The following is a 25729-nucleotide window of genomic DNA, read 5'->3' on the forward strand; positions in this document are numbered from 1 at the left end:
TGCATCTGTTTAATAAATGAATTAATAAAATATTTCTTATCACATTAAAAGATGTCTCATCATTTCTAAAAACTTCTATTTACTTATGTTTTACAACTTTATAATTTGTAGATTCAAATTTATTATAGAAAAAGTGAATCATAAGGTAAAAGGAATCTATATGCAAATGTAAAGCTTCATATATAAACGAGGATTTCATCCAAGTATTTATTAGGAAGCTCTTTTATTAAATAAACTATGCACTAACTTTTTTAAAAGATTTTTTTCTCCAAATTTATCTCATAACAACCCAACACGTATACTGTAAAAAAAAATATCCATAAGGTACATTTTTTCTTAAAATAAATAGCTTATTTTAACTTCAAATCTTACTGTTATTAATCAGTCTGTTCCTATCTTCTCTCTTCAATCCCTTCTTTCTCTACATCACTCTTATCTACTTTCTTACTTCTTCACTCCCCCGTTTTAGTTCCCTTTTCTCTCCCCCTCTTCTCTCCCCCTCTTCCTCCTCCACTTTCTAAGTCTTTCCTTGAGTGAATTGATTCTATTCTATTAGAGGTTATATATAACAGATTGACAATATATTTCTATGCTTCTCTAATTTTATCCACATTATTATTGTATTTCTTATTTCTTAGCCTCGTACTCATACTATTAAACCTTTATTTTGAGTATATACCCTTTGTCTAATGCTATCTTCTTTTCTAATTTCGTCCTTATCCTAACATAAGGAACTATGAGCTAACTTTTTCAGGAATATTTTTAAAGGTGAAATGTGAATTAAAAATCGACTAAAATCAGTAATTATGTTCTGATTTTGTCATTTTGTAACCTGTTTGTAATCTGTTTCCTAGGTGCCATTTGATCTGTGGGATCATCTGTACCTTTCGAAATTACTTCAATGATGTTAAAGATTCCAGATGAGAAAAAGTTGGAGAAAATTGATCAAAAAGGTGTTTAGAGATAAGTTAGTAATAATGTTTCATAGATTCTTTGATTGCGGCTGTTAGATCAGAAAAGTTGGCAACTTACCTGTGGTTTCTTATAGGTATCTAAAATAGTTGCCACATGATGAGAAATTTGTGCATCCAGTCCTCCAATAACAGCTACTACATCATTCTGGATATTACATACATAGTTGGGGACCAATTCCTCCATTGATGATAGAAATTGCAATGTGGCCTGGTACGTTTTCTGGGCATTATCATAACTATCATAGATGCAGATACCTAAGGTGAGATTGGGTAAGATCTGTAGGTTTTCATTGATCTCCTTCACTGCAAATGCCATAGCCAGGATGTGTTGATAATTCTTAGGAATTAAGCTACAATGAGAGTTGTATTCCATATCAGAAGGCCATTCTGCATTGGATAGCTTTTTGTTTTAATAGGCATTCAACAGGCAGACTGTATTATTTCTCTGTCATTGTAAACTCATAGCCATCTGAATTTACAGTTAACATGCATGGAGATGATTTGCATTTTTGCAAAAAAACTTGCATACTATACAGTATTAGGATTTTTTAAAGAATTAAAATATGTTCATGTCATTTTTTTTAACATACACATTAGGGAAGAAATATGTAAATGTTAGGTACTTCAAGAGAGTTTTTTTTAAAGTCATGATATCCAAATCCAAACTATATCCAGGTTTTACATTGAAATTAACCTTAGAATTCTGTGTAGTACTTTTAGATACATTTGTCCAAATAATTTTTACTTGCAAATATTTGCACATTTTCCCAATGTACATAATTTTGAAAAGAATATCCACATAAAACCGCAGTACAACCACTGGTGTTATAGGCTGTGGAAATGTATAAGAGAAAGAACTGTCTAGGTAACAGTTTGGGGAGGGGAGCAATGTTATATGTCCTGTTGTGGTGTTTGTCTTGTCTCCTTTAAGATATTTCGTATAAATAGCAAAATCAAATAAGTATGTAACAAAATGATGAAGTATGTAATGTCTTATTTTAATGTTTATATATTTAATAAACTTTTTTTCTAAAAAAAAAGAAGAATATCCAGCTTCACATTCATGAATGTGTACACAAATACAGATATCTCTAATACAAATGTCTTGATTATTCTTGATTTACAAAATGATAGAGATGAGATTATATATGATGAGTTTACTTATTTTATAAAATAATAGATTTGTAATACTGTAGAACTGAAAGCAAAAATTTTGACTTAGATAAAAGCTATATAGATAAAACAGTGGCTATTTCTAACATTTGCAGGATGAAGCAGATAAATTTAATGATCATTTTTGAAAGAAAAAGGAAGTTACAATGTTTCAATGTAATAAAAAAATCTGCAAAATAAAAGCATAACAGACCAAACATGATAAAGAATAAAGAATGTTGCCAAGGATAATACTGGTTTAATGAAAAGATTTGGCAGGAAAAGAACTGAAAGGAAGATAGTGAAAGCAAAATAGAAAGAAGTTAGTCTTGAAACCAGCTTTCTGTAGTTTAGGTTCTCTGTAGAAATGGGTTCGATTCCCAGGGTTTCTCAGCTGGTTAGATATTTCAAAGAATTATGACAGTCAAAAGATACAATTTGGAGTGTGTATGTGTGAGTTTCCTAAATTTGAGGAATACTAGTTTAAATTTCTAAATATCTGCCATAATGTATTCTTCCTCAAATGATCTTTCCTCAGTATCCTACCCGATCAAAGTATTGTATTGAGATGATATTGAGATCATTTTGCTTAAACAAGTGACCAAAATGATTTTTAAAAATGAAGCAATTATCCAGTTTCTTACACAAACTCTCCTGGCAATACTGGTGAAGGGGTTTCAGTGAAGAGGACTTCTTTTGGTAGGATTCCAGTCTGAGAAGCAATGCCACCAACAAGGATATCTCCTAGTTGCTGATATTTATGATATAAAGAGTATGGATGGGCGATGCTGCACCTACGAGACTTGCAGACTATGTGAGGAAGCACCACTAGCAGCAAGATCAGTAAAATGATATCCATGCTCCAGATATGAAAGAACTCTTTTACTTTTACAGCACATCTATTAGCATTTTTGTGATTAATAGTATATGGTCTTGAATAGTGGTTAGTAGTTGCTAAAATCTGAATCTCAGACTTTGGAAATGGTATAGAAAAATAACACTCTTCATCAGTCTTCATTATAAGATTCACTGCAATCCACAGGGATTTGGAAAAATCAGTAGAATTAAAAACAGTCATTAAGATGGATAAACAGGAATTTAAGTTACCAAACCAAAGTTTGATTCCTTGGGGAAAAGCAATGTTTTCCTGAGTTGAAAAGTTTTTTCTGACTCTTTAATTTCATCCCCAAACCGTAGATTGTCTATTGTTGATCTCCCATTCCTAAGAGGTTTCTAAGGGGCGTGCATAAGCGCACCAACATACCTATCATCCCTGTTCTACTATCCTCATTTATTCATATTCATTTCCTGTATTCATAATCATGTTTATGGGGAAGGTTGTTGAGAAGGTGGTGGCAGTCCAGCTCCAGCGGTCCTTGGAAGAAGCTGATTATCTAGGCCCCCAACAGTCAGGATTCAGGCCCGGCTGCAGCAGGGAAACTGCTTTGGTCGCTCTGATGGATGATCTCTGGCGAGCCCGAGACAGGGGTTTATCCTCTGTCCTGGTGCTTCTTGACCTCTCAGCGGCTTTCGATACCATCGACCATGGTATCCTTCTGCGCCGGTTGGAGGGGTTGGGAGTGGGAGGCACTGTTCTCCAGTGGTTCTCCTCCTACCTCTCCTATATCTTATTCCTATATTTTATTCCTATATCTCTTCTATTCTTTCTCTGATATATTTTACTATGAGTATATCCTCTATAACCTTCATTGTGTATTGGACAAAATAACTAAAATATAATAAAATAATAGAGAAATTGATGCAAATAGAGTGGAAGAGAAGGAGAATGGAACTCCATTCAAACTTGGTGAGTGGTAGAGAATGGAACTCCATTCAAGCTTGATGGGGTGGGGGGATGGAAGGGAAGGCATTGCTTGCTCTTCTGATAGACTTGTGGCAAAGTTTCCCATGCTTCCAAAATCCCGGGGTGAATGGGGTTTTGGGGGTTTTGTGCCTGTTTGGGGAAAGGCCTGTGACTAAGCGGCTGTAATAGGAGGAGCTGTGATGGAAGGGCTGGGCCAAATAACTAGGGCCCTTTCAGTGAAGGAGAAAAAGCTAAAGCTTGGAGACCAAATAGGCATGGCCAACAGGAAGAGGTAAAAAGTTCTAGACTCTGATAAAATAGGGGGGGGGGATGAATAAGAAGACTAACAAAGGTGAATAAGCAGATATGACTTAAAATTAAAAGACATGAGAAATATTAACTATTTTAGTAAATTAAGCTAGTAGCAGTAAAAAAGAAATGTTTGAAATTAATTGGTAAATATCCCAGAAGACAAAATTAGATTTATATTTTTTCTGTTTTTTAAGAAGCACAATATTTTCATGAAAACACACCTGAAATAAATTGTCTTATATATTAAGAATATATGAAGGATTGATTAAAATATATAAGTATATGCATGTACAGTATTTACAATACTGTAACATTTAGAGGTACAGTATATGGATTAATGCATGGATTGTTGGGAAAAAATGCTATAAAAAAGAAAAAAAAATCTTGCTTATATTAAAAACGCATTGTTTCGAGACCTGAAATACCTTGAAAACTTTTGATCCATGTGAATTGCTAATTGTGATAGTAAAGTTTGTTGCTATAAAAGAATTCCAATGGACATGATACTACTTTGTCCTTGCTACTAAGTCTTGATTTTTATGCCCACTAATTCTTTTGTGCAGAGTTTAGTCTGTTCCTCTTCATAGAATTTAAGGAGGCATATCTGACAAATGATGGCATATATCCCTTCAGGGGAAATAATGTAAAGATGCATCTCATCTTTTATATGTACATGTTGGAGTCTGTAATCCAGAGATGGATTCCACTTACCTTCTCCACCAGTAGGTATTATGATGAAAATACACCGCATTGTACAAAACACCCAGAAATGATCCTTGATCTCGCCTGCCTGCACATTTGAGACCAAAATCATGTTTCTCACCTTTGCTTCATGTTTTATTTTCTAGACGGTGGGGTTATCTTCCAAACACAGCGTTGGACAGCAAACCTCTGTTGTTGCAAGCCACTTTGTTGCAGTGTTTAGGAAACCAGTCTGAATACCAGAGAGTGGTGAATTCCCACCCTTGGCACAAAGTTGGACTATCTTGGACAAAATATTTATCTCAGCCACAGCCTTCAGCAAACCACTTCCTGCTAAGAATATTGATACTGTAGGGGACCATCATCAAATATCAAAATGTATTTAAAAGAAGTTAAATAAGTTTTCCCTCTATTGTTGTTGAGTAGCACTACTGACTGCTAATCAATTTATAGGCAGCTGTGATCCAACTCCATAGCCATTGGTAGATTATTCTCATTTTTACCACCACTACCAGTTTGCACTCTAGTTTCTTTTCCTTTTATTTAAAAGAGATGCCTTGTGATCTACATCTGATGCTTTATTTACAATGACTGCTGAGAGTTTGCTTTTATTAGCTATAACTAGCAAGAAATAAATTAAAATAACAATGTGGTTTAAGAAAAAGGTGCTAGACAAAAATAAAATTGAACAAGCTTAGTTTCCAGAATCATTATCTGTTACTTAAAATTTGAATCAGATTTTAAATAAAAAATGACAGGTTTTGGAGTATGGAGGAAATTTATATAAATCAGAAGTTATAGAGACATTTTTATAATTAATTTACAGTGTCTACAAAGAAATATAGATTTAAAATGTTGAGAAGGGAGATAGAAACATATTTTATCAATCTTTTCTTCTTATTAGTTGTTCCCTGTTATTCAGTTCAGCCCTGAACACAATGATATAACATTTGGGGGAAAAGATGCAGCCCAGAAGCCCAGCACCAGAGGCTAAAATTGAGAAGATTTCCACAGCCACTATGTATTTTCCCTTGGAACTCAAATATGCAGGGATAAAGGACAACCAAACACTGCAAAAGACCAACATGCTGAAAGTGATGAACTTGGCTTCATTGAAACTATCAGGTAACTTCCTGGCAAGGAAAGCTGTGCTGAAGCTGATAAGAGCAAGGAAACCCATATAGCCAAGGACACAATAAAACATGGTTACGGAACCTTCATTACATTGCAGTACAATTTCTTCAGTCACTGAAACCACATCAACATCTGGGAATGGGGGAGCCATTGCCAACCACAAAATACAGATGCTTGCTTGGATAACAGAGCAGGAAACAACAATGGAATTAGTTAACTTTTTCCCCACCCACTTTCTCATGCTGGATCCTGGCTTGGTGGCCATGAAAGCAAGAACCACTGTGATGGTTTTGGCTAAAATAGAAGAAACAGCAATTGAGAAAACCATTCCAAAAGTTGTTTGCCTTAGAAGACAGGTCACTTTTCCAGGCTGGCCAATGAATAGTAACACTGAAAGGAAGCAGAGCAAGAGGGAGATGAGGAGAATGTAGGTCAAGTCCCGGTTGTTAGCTTTGACTATGGGAGTGTTGTGATTCCTCATAAATACACTTAGCACAAGAACTGTGGTCAAAGAAAAGGAAAGTGCAAAAGAAGCTAAACTGATCCCTAAAGGTTCTTCATAAGACAAGAAGCTAATTATTTTGGGTATACAGAAGTCCCTTTTCTTGTTGGGATAGGTTTTCTCTTTGCATTTGGAACATTCAGATCTGTCTGAAAGAAAAAGAGATGAATGTTAATTTAACATGCAAATCATAAATTAATCAATATTTTATTATTGTGATTTGAATGGAAACTTAACTTTTAAGATTCTGGTATGAGAAGACTCAGAAATCACATGAGCCACCTTCATTTAGCTTATATCAAAATATCCATATTTTAAAGATTTTATTAGGAATTAATAAATTGTAGGTTTTATGTAAGTAAGTAAATAAATAAGAGATAGAAAATAAGAAACCAAAGGCATGCTAAATCTATAATATTATAATTTCTATTATGCCCTTTTGCTTTATTAAAGTTAAAATATTTTGTTTTAAAACAATTATTAGCCTATATCAGTGGTGGTGAACCTTTTCAGTGCTGAGTATTGAAAAGGGAGCATATGCATGCACGTGCACATGTGTGTGGGTGCTCATCTGGGCTGTAACCTGGAAGAGGAGCTGCCCAGGGTACATGGTGTGCCAGAAAACAAACTTCTGGGTTTCAACATATGTATGACCGTTAGGTAGCTAGTCTTCTGTGTTTCTGGTGCATATGCATGTGTGATTATCAGCTTGCCAGCACATATACTCATGCAGGAAAATGGAAGACCAGCTCTTCTAGTTTCCAGCACTGCTGCACGCACGAAGGCCAGCTAATAGTCACAGGTACATGTATGCCAGAAACCTGAAAGAGGAATGGGCGATGCTGCATGTGCCAGGCAACATGGCTCTGTGTGCCACTTTGGGCATGCTTGCCATAGGTTTGCTATCAAGGGCTATATATTCTGACTATTAAAATTGATATTTCTTATTTTTTCTAGTAGGTTGCCTCAATAAACAATGCTGTCTTATTCGTTGATGTTTCTAATATGAACAGTGGCACGCTGTTTCTCCCCCACTCTGTCCCGTCGTTCATCACCTCAATCAGAGCTAACTTAAGGAGCCAACTTGTTGTTATTTGATCCTTTAATTTTTTTTAAAAAAATTGTGCCATTAAGCACTGTCGTTTGGAATTCCATCTTATAATCAAGGATTACTGTATAGATCTGCCATTGGACCTGGGTAAAAAAAAACCCTACCTTTGGTAAGCCATTTATGAACAATATGGGTCTAGCACCTTTTGAGGATTTGTTCAAGGAAACAAGTGGAAACATCCAGTAGGATTAAACATATCGTACTTATTATTATCACACGTATTCACAGGTGGCAGAACACTGAGCTTAAGAGTTTGGTTTACTGATCTGGCAAAGAAAAAATATTTAATACAACTCTGCACAGGGCTTTGTTGATTTTTCTTCTATGCCATTTTGGTCCATTTTAATTAAACTGCATTTTTCCTGATTTTATACCATGTACTACTTATATTGATATATGAAATATGGTCATGTTTTGATCAAATGGGCCAAAAATATAGTGTACGCTTTAGTTTTATATTAAAATCCTTAATTGATCTTGCTAAATAGTTCAGAAAATCACAGAACAACCATGTATTCCTTCATCACATTCAGAAAATATTTGTATATAAAATTGACCCATAAGATTTAGAACTTAGATTAATATTCAATTTCTGAGTACTAAATAGTACTGAATTTAGGAGAGCTTTAAAATACTTTAAAAATAAATTAAGTTAATAAATATTTATTTAGATCAAAAAATTGTAAACTTTCTGATAAAAATGAAATTTGGTTGGTTTTGTGAATGAAATGCTAGACGAAAGTGTTGAACTATCTTGCAATGAAATTTCCTTTCCAAATACAGTGATCCCTCCATTATCGCAAGGGTTCTGTTCCAGGTCCCCTCGCTATAATCGATTTTTTGCGATGTAGGGTTCCGAAAGTAAAAACACCATCTGCGCATGCGCGATCTTTTTTTTTTCATGGCCGCGCATGCGCAGATGGTGGAGGTGGGGAGCGACGAAAGTCCGGAAGCCGACAGATTGCTTTGAATGTCGGCTGCCCCCGCCCCCCCAGCACCAGTTCGCCCGCCGTTCGCCGCTCGCCCGCCCTTCGCCCGGCCACCCACCGTTCGCTCGCTGCTCGCCCGGCCGCCCGGGTTCGGGGGGGTGCTGGGAAGCCCCCCAGGCCGGCTACGACCTTTTAAAACAGCCGCGCCGCTTCCCAGCTGACTCCTGAAGCCAAACGCAGAAGTTCGCCTTTGGCGTTTGGCTTCAGGAGTCAGCTGGGAAGCGGCGCGGCTGTTTTAAAGGGTCACAGCCGGCCTGGGGGGCTTCCCAGCACCCCCCCGAACTCCCAACCCGGGTTCGGGGGGGTGCTGGGAAGCCCCCCAGGCTGGCTGCGACCTTTTAAAACAGCCGCGCCGCTTCCCAGCTGACTCCTGAAGCCAAACGCGGAAGTTCGCCTTTGGCGTTTGGCTTCAGGACTCAGCTGGGAAGCGGTGCGGCTGTTTTAAAGGATCGCAGCCAGCCTGGGGGGCTTCCCAGCACCCCCCCGAACCCCCAACCCGGGTTCGGGGGGATGCTGGGAAGCCCCCCAGGCCGGCTGCGACCTTTTAAAACAGCCGCGCCGCTTCCCAGCTGACTCCCGAAGCCAAACGTGGAAGTGTTTTTTTTTAATTAATATTTTTTTAAAAATCACGATATAGCATTTCGCAAAGATCGAGATGGTATTATTTGCTGAAAAATTGCGAAATAGCGTTTCGCGAAGATCGAGATCGCGAAAATCGAGGGATCACTGTACTTGTTTAAAACTCCCACCTGGTCACCTGGCCGGCAAGCCACTCCTACCTAGTCACATGATTGTCAAGCCACTCCCACCTGATCACATGACCAACAAGCCACTCCTACCCAGTCACATGACCATCAAACCACACCCACAAAATAAGCCATGCCCACGGTGTGATAGTAAAAATTTTGGTGACTGATCACTGACCAGAACCCTCGAGCAATGGGACTTGGGGACATTTCCAAGAGAGAAGGAAATATCCTCGGTGCTGCAGCCATGAGACCCCATCCCCCAATCACATTTAGACTTATATACAGCTTCAAAGTGCTTTACAGCACTCTCTAAGCAATTTACGGAGTCAACATATTGCCACCAACAATCTGGATCCTCATTTTATCCACATTGGAAGGATGGAAGGCTGAGTCAACCTTGAGCCAGTCAGGATCAAAGGAATTGAACTCCTGACAATGTGAGCAGAGTTAGTAGCCTGAAGTACTGAATTCTAACCATTGAGCCACTATGGTTCATATGAACTATGTCTCTGATGAAAGTAGATTTATGTAAACATAGGTTTTAATAATAAAGAACTTAGATTACCAATCTCAGTTGAAACTCTCCCTTCTGGACAAGAGATGCAGTCATAGCAGCAAAATGGCTCCCCTTCCTTCACCTTTTTGCTAAAACCAGGAAAACAACTTTCACTGCATGCAGAAATAGGCTGCACCTAAAAATAAAAAAAGGAAAATAATGTTCTGGAGTAGGGATTTTGAAATTGCTTGCCCAATGGTCCCAGCAGACATTTTGAGAACAAATTGAGAGCAAATAAGGATTCCCTTCATTTTTGCCGGCGTTGCTTTGAATCACAGTGAGGGGAGCTTCAGGGGAATCCCCACGCTTCAGCTGACAATGGAACTCCGGAGGCAGGGCATCCCAGTGGCGGTGGCTTGGGTTTGTAAGGTGAAAATAGTTCGGAAGAAGAAGAAAAACATATTTAAGCCATGGGTTCGTATCACAAAAAGTTCGTATGAAGGGGGGTTCGTAAAATGAGGTATGACTGTATTTAGATACTTAGAATCTTGTTTTCTCTTACATTACATTATTTGTTCTCTTACATTATGCCTTTAATTTCTTTTGTTTATTTATTGTTAACTCTTTTGTTGTGCTATTATATGAAAGAAATCATATGATAGCTATATTTTGTAGGCATGGAACCCATAGAATTATATGCAAATAAAGGCCTAGTGACATAAAACCTTGTCTGATTTTTCTATTGATTGAGATTTATGTTACCACAAGATCCAGCAAAGGACAATTCACTTTAATATGGAATTATTAATTAAAAGGCAGCCAACTGTAAGTTGTAAGAAAAATTCACTTATCCAGCTTGCTTAAATTTCCTAATACAGTGATACCTCGTCTTACAAACGCCTCGTCATAAAAACTTTTCCAGATACAAACCCGGGGTTTAAGATTTTTTTGCCTCTTCTTACAAACTATTTTCACCTTACAAACCCACCGCTGTCGCTAGGATGCCCTGCCTCCGGACTTCCGTTGCCAGCGAAGCACCTGTTTTTGCACTCCTGGGATTCCCCTTAGGCTCTCCTCCATGGTGAAGTGTCTGCATAACAACCACCGGCTGCAAGCCACGCTCATTGGTGTCTCTATCCAGGGTGCTGATTGGGTGCGTATACCCAGTTACAATGTAAGCGGGAAAGTTTACTTGATGTGGATTGGCCTGTACCTCAGCCAGCTCTGTGTATTTAAAGGCTGGTTCATTGTATACTGTTTAAGTCTGTGTCTGCCATTCCTGGTATGTTGTTAACTGTCAATAAAGGTTCCTTCACCTGAGCTTCCGACTATTATACTGGCGACGAGGATTCCAGCCAAGTGGTGGTAATTATACCTGTCAAGATGTCTACCCAGATCACTTTTGCCCCTTTTGATCCACTTGGGACTCGTATGTGGCCCGTTTTGACTGTTTTTTCATTTCAAACGGCTACACTGAGATCCAGGGCCGCCGATAGACCGGTACTACTGGGAGTCCCATACCGGGCCCGGCAAAATTGAAGAATTAGGGGGGGCCGCAGTCAGCTCCTTGCACATGCGCAGACTGTCACCTCAGCAAAGTAAAAGGACGGGTCTTTTACTTTGCTGAGGTGAGGTAGCAGGCAGCCGGCAAAAGAGGGAGGGTACAGTGTGCAAGGAGCTGCTAATTGTTCAATAATTGGGCGCTCAGTGCCCCGGTGGAAGGGGCGCGGGGGGACCCGGCCGGCTTTGTAGCGTGGAGTGCCGCTCGGCCGGGCAGAGGCGGCGGGGCGGCAGGAAAGCGAGCAGAAGCCGGGAGCCTTCCATCCTGGCGCTACTTCCCCGTGGAAATCTTTGACCTTTTCGCCTAAATTAAACGCTTGTCTTTGGAGTGCGGGGCGGGCGAAGGGGGCCAGGCCGCTCTCGGGGGACTCCGGGGCGGCATGGGTAGAAAAGGCTCCGTCCAGCAAAGGGCGTTCGGCTACCAAGGCCGCTTGAATGAACCCAAGTAACACATTTATCCGCTCACTCGGGAGTCGGAGCGAGGGGCCTTTGCTGGTAGAACTCCCCCAGTTCAGGACTTCTACTTTCCTTCTTTTGAGGAAAAGGCCTTGTGGCTTCCTTCCCTCGACAGGGTGGATCGGTCCCCCTCCGTGTCCCCTTTAAGCCATTCGACGTCACACGATCGTGAAGCCACTCCCATTCGGTCAGAGGGGCAAGGAAGTCATACCCGCAAACGAGGCACCGACATAGCGCGGTAGGAAAAACAAAACTTTTACTGGGTTTATCTGTACCTAAAAGCTGGCTAAACGGTAGCAATTCCGGCTTGGGGCACGTTCGGGGCTTTTTCATAGGAAAGCAGCGCCATCATGTGGCGTAAGCCGGCATAGCAGAAGGAAAAGGGGAAAAATGTTTTTAATGGGATTTAAAGATTAACATTGGCCCGTGAACACCGCCCGCCGCCCGGAGCCAATGGCTTCTTTTGGGTGGGCGCCGGCTTACTCGTTCGCTTTCTTGCTGCTGGTGCTGGGAGCTGGTAAGTGTGCGCGGCCAGCCGGGTGGGAAGGGCAAGGCGGAGGCGCGAGGGGGAGGCAAGGTCCCTCTTTTCATGCATACGCTCAGTGAGCGTATCTTTGGAGTTGTCTTTCTTTCTTTCTTTCTTTCTTTCTTTCTTTCTTTCTTTTTCCTTCTTTCTCTCTTCCTGTCTTGTTCTTTCATTCTTTTTTTCTTTCTCTTGCTTTCTTCCTTTCTCTTTCTTTCTCTCCTTTCTTCCCTCCTTCCATTCCTTTCTTTCCCCCTCTCTCTTCTTATTTATCTTTCATTCTCTTTCTTTCCTTCCTTCCTTCTTTCATTTCTTTTTCTTTCTTTCTCTTTGTCTTGCTTTCATTCTTTTTTCTTTCTCTTTCTTTCTTTCTTTCTCTCCTTCCTTCCCTTCTTCCATTTCTTGCTTTCCTTCTCCTTCCTCCCTTCTTTCCTCTCTCACTTCCTTCTTTCACTCCTTCCTCTCTTACACTCCCCTTTCACACCTTTCCTTGCTTCCTTTGCACCCTTCCTCTGTTCCTGTCCCTTCCCTCTTTCCTTCCTTCCCACCTTCCGTCCATTCATTCACCCATTCCTCTCTTGATCGCCTCTTTTACCCTCCCTCCCTCCCTCCCTTCCTTCCTTCCTATCTTCTTCCTTCCCTCCCTCCCCCTCCCTCCCCCCCTCCCTCCCTCCTTCCTTCCTGCCTAGCTCACCCTTGCCTTTCTTCCCTTCCTTCCAGGTGGGAGTGCCCCCTTAAGACACCTGCCCAACTGCTGGTGCCCTGCTTTTTCTCTCCCCTCGTCCTTTGCAGCTCCTGGCCAGTGGCTGCCGGGTGCAATTTGGTGGCTAGGGAATTCTGGGAGTTGAAGTCCAGATATCTTCAGGTTGCCAAGGTTGGGAAACACTGGCCTATGGGACCGCCTCGCTTGGCGTAAAGCAGAAAATTATCCCCCTGGGATGGAGTGGCTTGGCAACTTAAAGTAGTTTTACAATGGTGGGGGCCCAGACACTTAGGCTGTATGGGGCCCTAAAATTCCTGATGGAGGCCCTGCTGAGATCTCTGGGGATCGGAAGAGATCCTATTTCCTCGGGTTCTGTGGGACCGAAATGTTTGAGACCGCTCGAGCTTTGTTTGCTCCAGTCTCGATCCACGATGTTCCCTGGGAGGAATTCCTTACAACGCTACAGGATCACTACGCTCCGACCCCCTCCTGTTGCGCCCGCCGCTATAAGTTTTACCATAGGAATCAAGCCGATGGAGAGTCAACTAACGAGTTTGTGGCGGCTCTTCGTAGGGCGGCGCTTTACTGTGAATTTGACAATTTAAACGATTACCTGTTAGACAGACTGGTTTTTGGGGTCAGGGACGGCCGCCTCATGGCTATTCAGGACTTGACTTTCCAAGCTGCATTGGCGGAGGCTCGTGCTTTTGAGCTGTCAACTCAATCTTTGGCTGTCATGGACAGCAACGTTAACGTCACCCAGAAGGGTCCTCCTGTTCTTGATAAACCCAAGGGTCCCCAGGAGGTAGATGAGCCGGTAGTGGCTGAGGAAGAAGAGGTTTGCTGGCTGGCGGTGGGTCGCAGCCGCGATTCGCCTGCTGCCCGTCCCCGTCCCCCGCTGTCTCCGTGCAGAGGGTGAGGGGGAAACCATCTCAGGTCTAGTTGCCCCTTTCGGGACACCGCGTGCCGGCGCTGTGGGGCAAGGGGTCACATCGCCAGGGTCTGCCGGTTTCGCAGATCCCCGCCGCCGGGGGCGAGAGATCAGAGGGACTTTCAGAATTTCAGCTCGCGCTGGCAGAGGAAGTCTTCCTACATGCACAGGGAGGATTGTAATGCCATTTTCAGTTTGCTGCGTCCTGTACCAACGTTCGTTCGTGAGACGTCTGTGTCATCCGACAAGATTTCGGTGGAAGTCTTCCTTGGAAGGGCGGTTTGTTCCATGCAGGTGGACACGGGTTCAGCTCATTCTCTGGTTTCATGGTCCACTGTGAAGCGCTGCTTTCCTGCTCTGAAGAAATCTTGCCTTCAACCTTGTCACCTGAACTTGAGGGACTATCAAGGGACTCCTATTCCTGTCCTGGGGGAGGGAACGTTTGCTGTTCGTTTCAAGACTTTTGTGGGAAAATTACCGTTGATTGTGGTTAATGGACCTTTTTCTGACTTACTGGGACTAGACTGGTTTAAATCATTGGGTCTCTCGGTGGCTGGGGTCAATGCTGTGAGGGATGGTTCCGGGTTTGACCATTGGGCCAGGGAATTCCCTACGGTATTTGATGAGAAGTTGGGATGTTACCCGGGCTCCCCATTTTCTTTTAGTTTAGATCCCCAAGTACCGGTGGTGCGCTTGAAGGCCCGCCACCTTCCCATTCCCCTGCAGCCAAAGGTGGATGCGGAGCTGGACCGACTGATCGCTCAGGGGGTTTTGGAGCCAGTGGATCAGGCAAAGTGGGAAACCCCTGTAGTAATTGCAATGAAAGGGGATGGGGAAATTCGTTTGTGCGGGGACTACAAGCGTTCCATAAATAAGGCACTGGCCCATCATTCATATCCACTGCCAGTAGTGCAGCAGTTACTGCACTCCTTGGGAAATGGGTGGATTTTTGCAAAACTCGACCTCTCACAGGCATACCAGCAGCTGCCTGTGGACCCCCAGACGGCGGAGGCCCAGTCCATCATCACTCATCGGGGTTTTTTTAAGTGTAACCGGTTGCAATTTGGGGTGTCAATTGCTCCGGGAATCTTTCAGGGTCTCATGGAAAGACTATTGTATGGAATCGAGGGAACGGTACCCTACTTTGACGACGTTTTGGTGTCGGGTAGTACAGTGGAGGAGTTAGGGTCGAGAGTTAGGGAAGTCTTGACCAAATTTCAGAACGCGGGGTTAAAGCTAAAATCTAAAAAATGTGTTTTTGGAGTTCCCAGGGTGGAGTTTCTGGGGTTTACGGTAGATGCTGAGGTAATTCACCCCACCGCGGAGAAGACAAGGGCTATTAGGGATGCCCCGAGGCCGCAGTCCAAGGTGGAACTTCAGGCGTTTTTAGGATTGTTAAATTTCTATGCAGTGTTTATTCCGCATAAAGCGTCCGTTGCGGAGCCATTGCACAGATTGCTGGACAAGCGGTCTGTGTGGCATTGGGGAAAATGAGAAGAGTTGGCTTTTGTGGCGGTAAAGGACATACTTACCTCCAATAAGGTGTTAACTCAGTACTCACCTGCCCTGCCTTTAGTGTTGACATGCGATGCGTCCCCGTACGGAGTGGGGGCGGTGTTAAGCCATAGGTTGCCCAACGGAACGGAGGCTCCGTTGGCGTATTTCTTGCGCACCCTGGCCAAAGCGGAGAGAAATTATGGCCACATTGATAAAGAAGCTTTGGCACTCATTGCGGGTGTCCGCAGGTTTCATGAATATGTGTATGGAAGGCACTTCGAGTTGGTGACAGATCACCAGCCTTTGTTAGGGCTGTTAGCGGGCAACCGGCAGAGCCCTATAGTTTTGTCCCCGCGGATGTCTCGCTGGATAGTATTCTTAGCAAATTATACTTACACTTTGACCCATAGACCGGGCCGCCATATAGCGCATGCAGATGCGTTGAGCAGGTGTCCCCTGTCAGACCTTCTGTCAGACCCAGCGCCAGCGTGTTCAGTCATGGCCTTAACGGAGGGGCCCCTGTTATTGGCAGCGCCCGATGTGGCTAGAGAATCGGGGCGCGATCAGGTATTAGGAAGAGTCAAACAGTGGGTGCTTCGAGGGTGGCCTGCCTCCGCCCCCTCAGAGGTGTTTGCACCTTACTGGCGTTGCCGCAATGAGTTCTCTGTAGAAAAGGGGTCTTTGCTTAGGGGAAGTAGAGTGGTAATTTCCCCGAAGCTTCGCTGTCAGGTTTTATCACTCTTACATAAGGGGCACCCGGGCATCTTCCGCATGAAGGGGCTGGCCCGCGATTATGTCTGGTGGCCAGGCATAGATAGGGAGATTGAACAGCGGGTGGCGTCATGTTCTATGTGCCAGGAAAATCGACCTTTCCCTCCCCAGTCTGAGCCATTGTGTTGGGAGCCTCCTGCAGGGCCTTGGGTGCGCTTGCACATTGATCTAGCTGGCCCTTTCATGGGGCAAAATTTCCTGATCCTGGTGGATGCCCACTCTAAGTGGCTAGAAGTGTCCCACCTGCGGTCTACCCAGTCCCAGGCCATTGTGGATGTTTTAGGGTCTTTGTTTGCTACACACGGGTTCCCTGACCTTCTAGTGTCAGACAACGGGCCACAATTTACGTCGGTGTAGTTCGAATCATTCTTGGCGGCTGTGGGCATTAGGCACGCGTTGGCATCGCCTTGGCATCTGGCCAGTAATGGGCAAGCTGAACGTATGGTTCGCTCGGCCAAGGATGCCCTCAAGAAAATGCCACATGGCTCCTGGCAACAGAAATTAGCGGAGCTACTGCTAGCCCAACACTCCACCCCTTGCGTGGCGACCGGGAAGACCCTGGCAGAACTTTTGATGGGTCAGAAGTTGAGAATTGCTCTTGACAGGCTGCATCCCTTGTACTCTCAGGCCGCGCAGTGGCCAGAACCTCCGGCCAGGAAGATTGAGGTAGGTGATTCAGTGTATGTCAGTTCATACGCGGGCGGACGGATGTGGGAACTAGCCACCGTGAGCAGGGAATTAGGACCCCGTTCTTTCGAGACTGTGTTAACGGACGGCCGCATATGGAAGAGACACTTAGATCAAATCCGTTTGAACAAGGCTGAACCTCCAGGGATTGCCGAAAATGACGACCGTCATAGGGACTCCCAGAGGGGGTTATTTAACTTGACTTTAGCAGCCAGGGACCCTGGGACTGCACCCCTAGAGAATTCCCAGCAGGAAGAGGTTTCATGCCCTAGCACAGATCAGAGTAATCCCATTCCAGAGCTAGAGCTAGAGGGTGCCGCAGGGCCAAGACACTCTGGCAGGATTTGTAAAAAACCCGTGTATTTGAATGGCTATGTGTGCTCCAACCAAAGGGGAAGGAGTGAAGTGTCTGCATAACAACCGCCGGCTGCAAGCCGCGCTCATTGGTGTCTCTATGCAGGGTGCTGATTGGGCGCATATACCCAGTTACAATGTAAGCGGGAAAGTTTACTTGATGTGGATTGGCCTGTACCTCAGCCAGCTCTGTGTATTTAAAGGCTGGTTCATTGTATACTGTTTAAGTCTGTGCCTGCCATTCCTAGTATGTTGTTAACTGTCAATAAAGGTTCCTTCACCTGAGCTTCCGACTATTATACATGGGAAACCCCACCTCTGGACTTCCGTGTTTTTGTGATGCTGCAGGGGAATCCCAGCAGGAGAATCCCAGCAGCGCAAAAATTGGTACTTTGCTGGCAACGGAAGTTTGGAGGTGGAGTTTCCCAGCGAGGGGAGCCTCAGTGAAATCGCAGCATCTCAAAAACACAAAGGTCCGGAGTTGGAGTTTCGAGGGGAGCCTCAGGGGAATCCCAGCAGCGGAAAAACAGGTGCTTCGGCTGGCAAAAGAGGTGAATTTTGGGCTTGCATGCATTAATCACTTTTCCATTGATTACTATGGGAAACATTGTTTCATCTTACAAACTTTTCACCTTAAGAACCTCGTCCCGGAACCAATTAAGTTTGTAAGACAAGGTATCACTGTATTTACCAAATATAATGAAGTCATTTTTTTTAATAGATGAAAGCGAGTTAATAATATCTTTACTTGAAATCAATAAATCATTCAACCAATAAATAAAATTCAGTTTTACCTGACTAAACCATTTGTGCCATGTGACATTTTCATTATTGATGGTTAACATTTCATCTGGAAGATTTAAATGATCTATATTTCCAATTTTCATTCGAATAAATGATTTGTTTGAGAAAACAATCCAGTTGTTAACATCAAATCCACCTCTTACTACCCCATTCTGATCAAATGAAACAAGTTTTCCAGCGCTGTTGTTAAAAGATACAGTTCTCAGAAAGTAATGGAGCTAAACCAAAAGAAAAATATAAGAGTTTTGGAAGGGTTAAATTATTCCTCTTCATGGTGGTAATTTTCATACGAGACAATTGGATATATAATTGCATTCTATGTAAATTACTTCTCTTTTTACTAGACTTAAAAGAAGAAGTCTTGAGAGTATAATTTATAAAGATTTTTGGGAAAAAATATGAAAATGTATGATATGGAAGATAATGGATTTAAATAACCTCTTCATTTTGCTAACCACTCTTTTATACTTAATATGAACTCAACAAGATCCAATAAATTAAAATCTCCATGCTTTTCAGAATCAAACAGTTACACATACAAATATAGATCCATGTGAGATTTGCAAGGGATAGGAGTTAAGGAAGTGGAGAGCAGCCTTGCGATTATACACTATTGCTCCCGAACCAGAGAAGGACATTGGATCCATTACCTGCCAGAAGTCTTTTTTATGGATCTTCCCTCCTATTCTGTCAGTCAGATCTCTTCTTTTATGTTTCGAGGAGGACATGGCATGTAAAGCATGAGCTAAAGAATGAATAGCATTATAGATGCTGTAGCTGTGACCAGTCATTTTCATTTCAAAAAAAGCTCCAGCAAGAGTCTCTAGATTCTCTTCTCCATTACAAATTTTCTCAGGTACATTACTCGGATCTGCATCAGGCAAAACACAGGAAAAAACATCTTGCCAGAACAGATTGATAAATCCATCTTCCTTGGAGTTGAAGGGATTTTTCCCCCTAATAAATGATTTAAACTCTGGTAGATCAAAAGATTGCATTGTGAAAGAAAGAGCACCATTGATTATTTCTATATTCCAAACTTGTTGAAATGCTGATGAAGCAAATTCAATCTGGGCATTCAGTATCCATACAATTCCTTTAGGTTCCTTTATCACATTTGTGATAGCTGGTACATATGTGAACCATGTCAAAGTCCCCATGGTGGTAGATTCTCCAAAGACAATGATCACATTTGTTTTATTGTCCATTATAAGTTCATATACTTTTTCTCCCTGGTGAATCATACCATCCAATTCTTTTTCATCACTATATTTTGGGAGTTTTTCAATAAAAGAACAACATATTCCTTTTTTGGAAAAAAGTGAAGGCATATTTTGAATAATTTCTTCTCCATATTCGCTATCCACTGCAAGGAGCCCAACCCAGGTCCAATTAAAATGCAGGAGCAGAGAGACCATCCCGGCATGCTGAAGAGCTTCTGGTGGAACTAACTTGAAAAAAGAAAGGCCTGGAGTTTTATCATTCATCGGTGGCGTGGAGCCATAAATGAGCTGATGAAACATGGAAGAGAAAATGGTAGTCAAAATTGTACAGCATTTTCAGATTATCTTAACAAGCTACATAATGTAATATATGATATGTAGATAATAAGAGTTACACCAGTCAAATAAGGCAATCTTCAACACTAGTAATACAAATAATGTTTGAAGATCCTCTACATTTCCCATATTACTATCTGACATCAAGAAGATTCAGGAAGATTTCCTTAGATTTAATAACTACTTAAAATTAAATACTGAGCATTCAGTCAAAACTGAGCATAGCTAGTTTAGTGAAGAGAGGGACCATGGGTGACATGATAGCAGTATTTCAAAATTGGAGGATCTGTCACAGAGAGGAAGGGGCAACCTATTTTCCAAAGTACCTGAAGGTCAGACAAGAAACAACAGATCAAGGAGAGATTCAGCCTAGAAATAAGGACAGTAAGAACAATCAAGTTGGAAGTACTTCATCCCTGGAAGCTTTCAAGAAGAGATTATACAGCCACTTTTCAGAAATCATATAAGGTCACGTGCTTGATCAGGGGACTGGACTAGAGACCTTCATGGTCCATTCCATCTCTGTTATTCTGTTATCTGAATGTTTGGTTAATTCAAAATAATGTATTGAATCAAGTACCATGAAATGTATATGAATTGAAATTTCAGGGGATGTCTAGGTTATTTATTTATTCATTCATTCATTCATTTATAGCTTACAACACATAATAAAACAATGTACAACATTTTTTATCCAAATATTTAAAAATAAAATCTAAAAAACCCAAGCCATAAAAAGCAGCCATTCCCATGCAATCAACTTTCTCTCAGCACATTCATTGGCTAGGGGGCAAGAATCTAATAGCCCCAAGCCTGGTGGCATAAATGAGGGTGGTGACAGTATGAATCTTCAGGGGGGAGTTGATTCCAAAGGATCGGGGGCCCCACAGAAAATGCTTTTCCCCTACGACCTGCCAACCAACATTGTCTAGTTGATGGGACTTGGAGAAGGCCGACTCTGTAGGACCTGACTGGTCACTGGGATTCATGTGGTAGAAGGCGGTCATATAAGTGTTCTGGCCCGATGCCATGTAGGGTATCAGACCCTTTGAATTGTGTCTGGAAACCAATTGGCAGCCAATGCCGTCTGTGGAGTGTTGGAGAGCTATGTACATGTCTGGTCAAGCCCATGATTGCTCACACGTCTGTGTTCTGCACATTTTTCAGTTTCTGAACACTCTTCAGAGGTAGCCCCATGTAGAGATTGAATTTGAGCCTGTTAGCACCCATCCAGACCCTAATAGCCTCCAGACACTGGCACATCACTTCCACTGCTTCACTGAGTGGACATGGGGCGGAGATGCATAGCTGAATGTCATCAGCATACTGATGGTAACGCACCCCATATCCTCAAATGATCTCACCCAGTGGTTTCATATAGATATTAAACAGCAGGGGGAAGAGGACTGACACCTGAGAAACCCCACATAGGAGGGACCTCGGAGTCGACCTCTGACCCCCTGCTAACACCAACTGCAATCGACCAAAGAGTTAGGAGGAGAACCATCCAGTCAGTGCAGGATGCCATGGTCGATGGTATAGAAAACTGCTGAGAGGTCAAGGAGCACCACGATAGAGGATAAACCTGTATCCTGGGCTCACCAGAGATCATCCACCAGCATGACCAAAGCAGTTTCGGTGCTGTAACCGGGCCTGAATCCTGACTGTTAAGTGCCAAGATAATAGGTTTCATTCAAGGACTATTGGAGCTGGAGTGACACCATTTTCCTCATGAAGGGAAGGTTGGATACAGAATGATAGTTGTTTAATACAGCTGGATCCAGGGAAGGCTTCTTGAGGAGGGGGCGCAAGAGTGCCTCCTTGTAGGGAGCCAGTAAGGACTCCTCCCTCAACGAAGTGTTGGTAATCTCCTGGACCCATCTCCATGTCACCTCCCTGCTGGCCAAAACCAGCCAGGAGGGACATGGGTCCAATAAACAGGTGGCAGAACTCACAGCTCTCATGGCCTTGTCCACTTCATCAGGTGTTACTAGATCAAACTCCTCCCATACAGATGGACTAGGATGGGCAATGACAGCAATGTTCCAAAATTTAAAAGACTGCCACAAAGAATAAGAGTCAATCTACTCCCAAAAAACTTGAAGGCAGGACAAGAAGCAATGGATGGAAACTAATCAAGGAAAGAACATCAGACATTAACACCCTTGAAAATGTCCAAAGATACTTCACCAGAAGAACCCTTCACTCCTCCACTCAAAACAGAATATCCTACAAGACTAGACTTTCAATCCTGGGCCTAGAAAGCTTAGAACTAAGACGCCTTAAACATGATCTAAGTATTGCCCACAAGATCATATGCTGCAACATCCTGCCTGTCGGCGACTACTTCAGTTTCAACCACAACAACATAAGAGCACACAACAGATTTAAACTTAATATTAACTGCTCCAAACTTGACTGTAAAAAATATGACTTTAGTAACCGAGTTGTCGAAGCATGGAACTCATTACCGGACTCCATAGTGTCATCCCCAATCCCCCAACACTTTACCCTTAGATTATCCATGGTTGACCTATACAGATTCCTAAGAAGTCAGTAACAGGCAAGTACAAGTTCAGTAGAGTGCCTTCCATCCCCTGTCCTATTGCTCTCCTATATCTCTTATACCTTTCTTCTATTCCTATATCTCTTCTTCTATTCTTTCATTGATATGTTTTATTCCTGTATCTTCTCTTCTCTTCTTTCTTAGATATATTTTATTATGAGTATATCCTCTATAACCTTCATTATGTATTTTACTATGTGTATACCGACTAAAACCCTCATTGTGTATTGGACAAAATCAATCAATAAATAAAATAAATAAAATACTAATATTCATGAGCCTGAACTAGGACTTTTGCTTCCTTCAGAGATTACTTTCAGTGTACCAAAGCTATTGTCAACTACAAATCTGAACTGAAATATATTTAAACAATTACCTTCCAAAGCATTTGTAGTTTTGTGGAAATATAATATTATGTGTAGGTTTATTTGGAAGATTTTTTTTTTACTCTTGCATTGATTTCTTATGGATCTCATTGAAACTAAAGGACTGAGTTGACACTCAGCAATAGTGTGGGTAAAATTGTTGTGCTCACAAAACATTCTGTAGCCAATCAAATAAACCATATTATTATTTAATATAATAACTTAGCTTACACAGTAGCTAAGGTAATGTTTGGTTTTCCCATTATATACTGAACCATGAACTACCCATCTGGTTTTAGTTTTAGTTGGCAGATTATGTGAAATTAGCTACCTAGTGCATGAAATATAGCCACTGAGCCTGCAATTCATAATAAGAATCAGAATAATTCTTATTGAATTCTTCAGTTCATTTATTTACAATAAATAGAGCATAATTGTTGTGTGAAAATTAAATGCAACAAAAAAAATTAATGCCTTGCAGTATTTAAGACTTTACTTCAACAGCCCTTAAAGTCTTTACAAGTACATATGCAATGTACTTGATGGGCATAAAACTACAAATAAATATATGAAAGATTCAATTCAGATGGACTACTTATGATACTATAATTGTTGAAAATACATAATACTCAACTCTAGTTTGGAGTGCAAGACAACATTCAGAATAATCAAGGAATTGAAAACATTATTAAATTGGCATATACATAAAAGTATCTTACCTGTGGAATTTTATAGATATCCAACATAGTGGCCACATAAAGGGAGATATGGGCATCCAGTCCTCCAACAACAGCTATTGCACTGTTCTGGATGTTACATATGTAGTTGGGAATCAACTTCTCCATGGATGATAGAAGTAGCATGGTGGCATGATAGGTGCTCTTAGCATTATCATAGCTGTCATAAATGTGGAAGCCCAAGGTGAGGTTGGGTAAGATCTGTGGGTTTTTATTGATCTCCTTCACAGCAAATTCCAAAGCCAGGATGTGCTGGTAATTCTTAGGAATTAAGCTACAATGAGATTTGTGCTCCATATCAGAGTTCTATTCCATATTGAACTACAACTGTTTTCTAGACAGGAGTTATTGAATAGAATAGAATTCTTTATTGGCCAAGTGTGATTGAACATACAAGGAATTTGTCTTTGGTGTACATAAGTAATAGTGTACATAAAAAGATACAATTGTCAAGAATCATTGAGGTAGAAAAATTAAGCAAGCTAATTGCACAATTTGTCTGATATTGTATACTGTACTAATATCCACAGGCATAGACTGTTAAGATGCAGTGAAGTGGCTTTCATATCAGTGTAAACTTTGCAGCATTTTGACTTTGAAGTTCAAATATGTACAGTATGAAATGACAGATCCTCTCCCATCTTAATTAGTAAGGGGCAAATATTAATTTGGATTCTCTGAGATTTTTATCTTAAGATTTGGTCACCCATTATCATATTACTAAGAAGTTGGAGTTTAAAAAAACCATGCATACAGCTCTGAATGTTTGTAAAAAATGCACATTTAAAATATATTTGTCGAAAATTGTCATTTTGTAACTTAATTTGCAATTTTAAACAGTGTACATAATTTTGTAAAGAATTTGTAAAAAGTCTAATATATCATTAATATATTGATGGATTTGGAGTTATGCCTAATAAATTTACCTACTTAAAAAGTTGAATATTGCTAAACAAACTAATTGTTTAAATTCATGATACAGGAATCCCCATTTCTGGGAATAGGTCTTTTTGAAATATGGCAACTCAAAATTAACACTGTGATTCAGCATAGTTCAACATATATATTTAACATGGACACACATAGTGGTGCCCTCAATCATGCAACACTGAGAACCTTCATGAAACCTGATTACCAAGCAATTTATATTTCAATATTGTAATAATGAAAAAAAGCATAGTTTGGGATCACAAATATCAACTTATCAGTTTAAATATAAAAAATGTAAGTAATGAATGTGGTCCTATAGAAAGTATTCTTTCAAAATATTTTAAATGGACAGCATTGAGAGTAGCATAAGAAGTTGCTGAAGGAAAAAAAAAATAAGTCAGAGATAGAGAAGTCTGAAAAGAGTTCACAATTCAACAATAGTGGCATTTGCAGGGATAGGCGCTCAAACTGCTGTTTTATATCTCTACAAATATCTCTCACATGTGTCATTTTATTATGAAAGATGATTAAATCTCTAAGTTATCACATAATGTTTTCCAAAAAGAAAACAGGGCTAAAGCACGATATTTGGAACATAATTCTAATTAATCATAACAATTATAGCTCAACCTTCCCCAGACAGGCACTAAAGTGATGAATTTCAGCTCTGGGTTTCAACTCACCAAACAGTAGAACGTTGCAGGAAGGAAATGGTAGAAGTTGAAGTATACATGAAAGTGCATTCCATTAGAAAAATGCTACTATAAATTCAATACATGTCATTATAGGAAAAACTGGCAATGATCTAAGTGGTGGTGTCCTCTGAGGAGTGATAAAGTAATGTTCCTATCTGGCTAGGTTTTAGGAATGTTTGTGTCAATTTTACACACTAAGGCAAGTTTAAAGACAGTGTTACATCCAAGTAATAAAATTTACAATCTTTTATTAAGGATAATACAGGATATGAGAAATGGATTTTCTCTCAAGGTATAAGTAAAATTTTAATTTCATCATTTTTTAAAAAAATAGAAATGAGGGAAATTATATGGACAATTGTAACTAGAAGACATGGGTGAGTAGACAAAGTCCAAAGCATGAAGAGGAGAGTAACTGAGAGAATTGGTAGGAGAAAGCTTTGAAAAGAGGAGCATAGAACAGTTGAACAGCTTTAGACTAGTCCCCCTCAATGTGGGAGCTGCATAAATTGCATTTCCTAGCATTCCTCAATCAAAATGAGAATTCTGGAAATGAGACTGGATGGCTCTTAGTTTGAAGAATTCTGTTTTCAGTATTGGAATATATATTATCCTATTGTCCTTCTATTTTCCTTTTTATTCAGAAAAACAGCTTTCCTAAGCATT

General features: G+C 41.2%; 1 protein-coding gene across 1 annotated transcript; it reads right to left on the minus strand.

Moving 5' to 3' along the window:
- Positions 1-5827: 5827 nt before the first annotated feature.
- On the minus strand, positions 5828-23735 carry LOC139155282 (vomeronasal type-2 receptor 26-like). Its single transcript, XM_070730404.1, has 6 exons — positions 23421-23735; positions 21726-21830; positions 18862-19722; positions 18202-18429; positions 9995-10121; positions 5828-6729 (listed from the first exon to the last, which is right to left on the minus strand). The coding sequence occupies exons 1-6, from the start codon at positions 23733-23735 to the stop codon at positions 5828-5830; spliced, it is 2538 nt and encodes an 845-aa protein (XP_070586505.1).
- Between the last annotated feature and the right edge of the window lie 1994 nt (positions 23736-25729).

This window comes from Erythrolamprus reginae, unplaced genomic scaffold (assembly GCF_031021105.1).
Source record: "Erythrolamprus reginae isolate rEryReg1 unplaced genomic scaffold, rEryReg1.hap1 H_1, whole genome shotgun sequence".
In the NCBI taxonomy this organism is placed as follows: domain Eukaryota; kingdom Metazoa; phylum Chordata; class Lepidosauria; order Squamata; family Dipsadidae; genus Erythrolamprus; species Erythrolamprus reginae.

Bases quoted from the DNA above. Each gene is read 5' to 3' on its own strand.
- LOC139155282 (XM_070730404.1), bottom strand. From the start codon at position 23,735: ATGGAGCACAAATCTCATTGTAGCTTAATTCCTAAGAATTACCAGCAC. The intron at 18,430-18,861 runs GTAATGGATCCA...CTTTTGGTTTAG, and splicing joins ATAAAAAAGACTTCTGGCAG to CTCCATTACTTTCTGAGAAC. The intron at 6,730-9,994 runs GTAATCTAAGTT...TTTTTCTTTCAG, and splicing joins GAGAGTTTCAACTGAGATTG to ACAGATCTGAATGTTCCAAA.